Here is a 6,593-nt window from a genome sequence, read left to right as displayed (position 1 = left end):
CTGTCCGTTGGTTTGTGGATGGTACGTAGTACTTAAATTTAAACGCGTACCCATTGCCTTTTGAAAACTTCTCCAAAAATTAGAAGTGAATCGACTATCTCGATCAGCGATTATGGATAATGGCACACCGTGTAATGATACGATATTTTCCATATACAGTTGTGCTAACTTGTCCATACTAAACGTTTCCTGTATTGGAATGAAATGGGAAGATTTGGTTAGTCTATCTACAATAACCCATATAGCATCATTTTGTCTGGAAGTCCATGGTAACTTTATGATGAAATCCATGGTAATCATGTCCCATTTCCATATTGGGATTTCAGGTTGTTGCAATAAACCCAATGGCTTTTGATGCTCAGCCTTGACTTTCGAACATGTTAGACACTTAGCCACGTACAAGGTAATTTCCTTCTTCATTCCAATCCACTAGTAATCATCTTTTAAGTTATGATACATCTTATCACTTCCAGGATGCATCATATATTTAGATTTGTGGGCTTCTTCCCAGATTTTCTCCCGCAAACTTCCAACCATAGGTACCCAGATTCTTTTTCCCAACCTGAGTATCTCATCATCGCCTTTAACCAATTGATCTATTGTACTGTTCTCTTTTTCAGCCTTTATATTGTTTTCTTCTAGTGCCAACGTCTGGGCTTCTTTAATTTCGGTTAACAGATCAATCTTAATTTCTAACCGTAGATCTCGTACTCTCTTTGGCTTTTCATGATCCTTTCTACTTAAAGCATCAGCCACCACATTGGCTTTTCCTTCGTGATAAACGATTTCACAGTCATAATCATTAAGCGTTTCCATCCATCGCCTTTGCCTCATGTTTAATTCTTTCTGGTCAAATATATGCTTCAAATTTTATGATCAGTATAGACAGTAAACTTAACACCGTACAAGTAATGTCGCCATAATTTCGGTGCAAAAATTATAGCTCCTAACACAAGATCATGGGTGGTGTAATTCTTCTCATGAACTTTCACCTGCCTTGAAGCATAAGTTATAACTTTCTTCCCTTGCATTAAAACGCACCCCATACCTGTGTGTGAAGCATCACAGTATACGGTAAAGTTATCTTGCCCTTCGGGTAAGGCTAAGATAGGTGCAGTTGTCAATTTCTGTTTCAAAGTCTCAAATGCTTCTTCTTGTTTCGGTCCCCATTCAAATTTAACAGTTCGGGTAAGTGAGGTTAATGGAACCGCTATTCTTGAAAAATTTTGAATAAATCTTCTATAATAACCAGCTAACCCTAGAAAACTTCTGACTAGGTTTGGGGTCTTGGGTTTCTCCCATTTCGTAATGGCTTCAATCTTTTCTGGATCAACATGAATTCCTTTCTTGTTCACAATATGTCCAAGGAATTGTACTTCAGATAACCAGAATTCACATTTCAAAAATTTGGCGTAAAGATTTTCCTCCCTCAAAGTTTCTAGTTTAGTTCTTAGATGGACTTGATGATCTTCTTTTGTTTTTGAATAAATAAGTATGTCATCAATAAAAACAATAACAAACTTATCCAAATATGGCTTGTAGATTCGGTTTATCATATCCATAAAAGCTGCTGGAGCATTAGTGAGTCCAAAAGGCATAACGGTGAACTCATAATATTCGTATCTGGTTCTGAATGTTATCTTTGATATATCTTCTTCTTGAACCTTTAGTTGATGATACCCGAATCTAAGATCAATCTTGGAAAAACAACTCGCCCCTTGCAGTTGATCGAAAAGATCATTGATTCAAGGTAACGAATATCGATTGGAGCTCCCCAAGGTGACTTTATTTTGTTCATGATAGTCATTGCACATTCTCATTGACCCGTCTTTCTTCTTGACAAACAAAATTGGAGCTCCCAAAGGTGAAGAACTCGGTCATATAAATCCCTTCTCCAATAATTCGTCTAGTTGTCTCTTCAATTCTTTCATTTCAGTCGGTGCTAAATGATATGGAGATTTAGCAATCGGAGCCGTTCCTGGAATTATGTCTATTCTGAACTCAACTTCTCGGTTAGGTGGAATTCTAGGCAGTTCGTCGGGAAATACATCCTTAAATTCAGAATCGATTGGAACTTCTTCCATTTTCTTAGGTTCAGGTTCCTTAGTTACATATGCCATAAATGCTAAGAAACCTTTACCTAAACAATGACTTGCCTTAATTTTGGAGATAATTCCGATTCTATCAAATTCTTTATCACCAGCTATACGGATGATTTTCTTGTTAGGGATTAGTAAATCTATAGCCTTTTCATTGCATAAAATTCGGGCTTGGTTGGCGGCTAGCCAATCCATTCCTAGAATCACATCAAATCCTGCTAATTCCATAGGTAATAGATGTGCTGGCAACTCATATCTAGCTAAGAAAATATAACTACCTAATATTTCAGATATTCGGATTAGATTTCCATTAGATGTTTCTACTTCATAATGGTTATTCAATTTTGCTACAGGTTCATTTAACAGATTACAAAACTTATAATATATAAAACTTTGATTGGCTCCTGAATCAAATAGAACTCTAGCATAAACATTATTAATACGAAACGTACCAGTAATCACATCTACTAATTCTCCCGCCTTCTTAGTGTTAAGCATGAACGTGCGGGGATTTCCCTTTTTCCCATCATTTCTGGCACCACTTCCACTGGCGCCTCCAACTATTGATTTCTTCTTCGTGCACTCAGCACTGAAATGATCTCTTTCACCACAATCAAAACAGATAATCAGCTTCTTTCTACAATCTTCATCTTTGTTACCTGGTCTCTTGAAAAAGTTGCAAGTCGAATATGGATCAAACTTGCGAACATCAACTTTGGGAGTAGGCTTTAAACATCTCCCTTCATGTCGTTTTCCCCAATATTTACACAACGATCGATTAAACACAGTCGACCTTTCCTTCCCCTTTTTAAACCTTTTCTTTTCATCAACTTCACGCTTCTTTTCAATCATAACTTTTCTTTCCTCCTCTCGATTCCTGATCATACTCTCCATCAAATACCCAGCAAGCTCAATAGCTCACTCAGTTGTTGCTGGCATGTGTGATCTCACATGATCACGGATCTCCTTAGGCTAACCATAAATATATCTGGTTACTTTGTTATATTCAAGAGTAACCAGATGAGGTACGAGTCCGCAATATTCAAGAAATTTGGTGTTATACTCCTTGAGATTACTACCTATAACCTTTTAATTCCAGACTTTGGTCTGGATCTGATCAATCTCGTGAACAGGACAGAGCCTTCGCTTGATCAACTCTTTAAAATTCTTCCATTCCAGGTTATTAAAATTATTCTTGCCTTTCACCTCTATCAGTGTATTACACCATTCCAATGCTTCTCCCTTAAACATCTGGGACGATTACTGGATACTCTCCTCTTCGGTACATTTGCTGATAATAACGATAGACTCCATCTCCTCGATCCAACGAAGTGTAACAATCGCGCCTTTGTCTCCATAAAATTCTTTCGGTTTTTATACTTGAAAGTATTTGAATTTATTTTGCTCGGAACATGTTTAGCAGTGGAGCTTTCGTAACCTTCATCCTTCTTTTCTTTTTCATTATCTTCTTTTCTCCTTTCTTTTGTTTTGGAATGAACAGATATGCTATTACTTGGTTGTTTCATTGATATCGGTTTTGCCAAGCTTTTTGAATTTGTCGTGTGGTCTTGAACCATTTTGATTAGAGGAGTTACAGCTTCTTTGATTAGAGGTGTAATCGCTTCCTTGATCGTTTCGTGGATTCCCCCTACGTATTCTTCCAGAATTGATTTATTATTTTTTTCAGGGGTCTTTGCTTTGTCAGCTTGACTCCTTTAACTTACTTGGTTCCTTTATTCAGACATTCTGTAATTCAGATAAATACACAATTTTAAAAACAAGTACACGTAGTCTTTTATTCATAACATAACTTTCATATTACAGTGGGATAGAAAAATACAACTTGTTTAAACAACAACATTTATATAATCGTAATCCTTAGACCACTTTTTGACCAGATTCTTCATCTTATCACACTTCTTTATGATCTTATCGCCTATCTTTTTCTTTTTAATCCTTTCATTTCTTAGTCCATCCATTACCGCATTGGGTTTGTTTCGGTACCCTACTAGTGCGGATGCGGATGGAAAAAGATAAGCTGTTTCCCTTGGGTACAGGTGAGGATTTGTCACATATGCTTGCATTTCTTTATCGGGAATGTTTGTTGTGTAAAATTCCTCGACGAGAAGGGCTTCCTCCCGTATCTCATTCGTTTATTCAGATACAATCGGTACGGGTCCTCGGTATGGTGGGAAATTAGGAACCTCAGAATAATGAATCGGTCCTTGACTTGGTCCAGCTATAATTTGGTAACCTGGTGGCGGTGATCAAATGTGCCATATACTCTGGTTGGAATGGCAGTCCATCCAACTAGATGATTCAGTACTAGTCTCCTGTTTAACCCTACTTTGTACTTCCATATCCCTAGAAGGATAGTAGTTTGGAGTATCTGTCAGCGGAATACCTTCCGAAGTGTCGCTCGATATTTCTATCGGCATTTCAGGGCTACCTGGAGCATATGGTAATTGGCTTCCATAAGCCATATATGGATCTATGTGATCAACAGGATACATCAGATTTGTTGGAATCGGATTATTCAGAGGGTTCGGATCAGCCGGATTCATATATACTGGTTCAGTCGTATTCATCGATACAGTTGGTCGTTTGGGACCAAAATTTGTACTCACTTTGTCAGATGGTTCAGACGAAGGTGGAGGGTTTGATCGTCTGGCTACCCTTCGTTTTTGTCCGAAATAATTCGTGTACGACATCTGCACAAATATATACTTAGGAATAGATAGATTACCAATCATAGCTTATCCCTATTTATCAAATAAATTGTTAAAGCTTAGGTACTAATTCTATCAATACCTAATTCGCTGAAACCGATGGCTCTGATACCAACCTATCACACCCCGACTCAGGGCCTAGGTGCGACGTCTTGGGTTGGTATCTGGTTTTGTAAATATATCAGAGAAGCGGGTTTATTTTAAGGGAAGTCTTATATATTAAAATATTAATTTACATTATCAAAATTACTCAGGAATTAAATACCTGAGTTTTCAGTTTACAAAACAGTCATTATATTATTATTACAAGGATTTTATAATATTAAAAATAGAGCCATCAAAAGCGATCTTCTAGTCATCATAACTCCAAATCCTTGTATATCACTAACTGCATCTAGTTACCTGCATGGGGGGGGGACATGTCAGCTATATACGGGTGAAACGTTGACTCGATAAAACAATTTATAACAGTTGTTAAATACAAATATAGTTTTCTGTTTCACAAACTCAGCAGGAATGCCTGTCATTCCAGGGATTTGTACTACTGCCATAAACACACAATTCAAAGGTTCCCCGAGTACATATCCCCTGTTCGGAGACAACCTTCCCCTAGGCTATGTAACCCTGTTGGAGAACTGGTTATGACTGACTTGGTTTTGTATGCTAATTATTAGTTATGTTTGGATCCAGACACATGTGTATTCGGTCTGAATTGCTTTTTATTATCTATTTTGTATTATAACGATTTGTTTTGAGACAATAATCTCATGCAAACATTTACCAGACTCTTTGCAATAAACAACCTGTCTATTACAAGAGTAAATTCAGTTGGGACCATAAAAGGTTTAACGTGTTCACCTTGTATTATCAGTTGGTAATATCAGACTCCTTAGCTTCAGTATGCTATTAACCTATATATCATAATAGGTATGTATAAGTACCTAGTTGCTATTATTAAGCAGACTTTAAGCCTGTTTCTTCATCCCAGCAGGAAGAAACCCTGATCCATGAGGAAGGGGATAACCCCGCCTTAGATCTTACTATGCGTGTGGCAATCGCGGATGAGGTTTATTAGGTTCTCCATAGAGCCATTCCCGAGATCGTTGCTGAGGCCGTTAGAGCCATGGAGGAATCATTGGTCTGTAAGAGTTCGGATAAGGAACGGAAGGGTAAGGAGATATAGGTCAAGGAGGAAAAGGTTTATGTACCGAGTGAGGATGAAGGGGAGGTTCATGCTATTAGTGTATCTACTCGGGGTTGCTCGTATGGAGACTTTAAGAATGTGATCCTCCTTCTTTCGATGGTACTAAGGATGCGTTGGCAGCACATCAGTGGGTGAGGGAGATGGAGGCCGTTCTGAGAGTTAGTAAATGTAAGGGAGATGACATGGTGACTTATGCTACCGCCTTGTTTCGTTCCGAGGCACTGTGTTGGTGGGATAATCCGTGATCGTTCGATTAGGAGGATGACGTGGGATGAGTTGAAGAAATTGGTTCTTGATCAGTTTTGTCCTCCACATGAATTGGATAAGATTGAACATGAATTCTTGACCTTGGAGGCGGGTAGTATGACACATCGGGAGTATACTACAAAGTTTAATAAGATGGCTCGATTATGTCCCGATCTGGTTACTCCTGAAGCTAAGAGGATTAAGAAGTATGTGAAGGATCTTCCAGTGGATGTTCGTAGGGGTGTGGTGACCACCGACATGAGCTCGTTTCACTCGGTGGTTACCTTAGCAGGCACATTGTATGATCGGAGGGAG

The 6,593-nt window shown here is 38.3% G+C and overlaps 1 protein-coding gene across 1 annotated transcript; it reads right to left on the bottom strand.

Moving 5' to 3' along the window:
- Positions 1-429: 429 nt before the first annotated feature.
- Positions 430-1,881, bottom strand: LOC143530697 (uncharacterized). Its single transcript, XM_077026167.1, has 3 exons — positions 1,813-1,881; positions 1,049-1,346; positions 430-770 (listed from the first exon to the last, which is right to left on the bottom strand). Exons 1-3 carry the CDS (start codon positions 1,879-1,881, stop codon positions 430-432), a joined length of 708 nt encoding a protein of 235 aa, XP_076882282.1.
- Positions 1,882-6,593: the final 4,712 nt, after the last annotated feature.

Source organism: Bidens hawaiensis, unplaced genomic scaffold (assembly GCF_021521415.1).
Source record: "Bidens hawaiensis isolate Kalapana, Puna unplaced genomic scaffold, B.hawaiensis_p1.1 tig00000657_1, whole genome shotgun sequence".
In the NCBI taxonomy this organism is placed as follows: domain Eukaryota; kingdom Viridiplantae; phylum Streptophyta; class Magnoliopsida; order Asterales; family Asteraceae; genus Bidens; species Bidens hawaiensis.
Note: the sequence above shows the minus strand (reverse complement) of the source record. Positions and strands in the feature narration are given on the sequence as shown.

What these genes read in the sequence shown, in the direction of transcription:
- LOC143530697 (XM_077026167.1), bottom strand. Translation starts at nt 1,881, where the DNA reads ATGACCGAGTTCTTCACCTTTGGGAGCTCCAATTTTGTTTGTCAAGAA. An exon ending in AAAGACGGGTCAATGAGAAT is followed by an intron (nt 1,347 to 1,812) that starts GTGCAATGACTA and finishes ATTGTGAACAAG; the next exon opens with AAAGGAATTCATGTTGATCC. An exon ending in CTGTGATGCTTCACACACAG is followed by an intron (nt 771 to 1,048) that starts GTATGGGGTGCG and finishes TTTATCACGAAG; the next exon opens with GAAAAGCCAATGTGGTGGCT.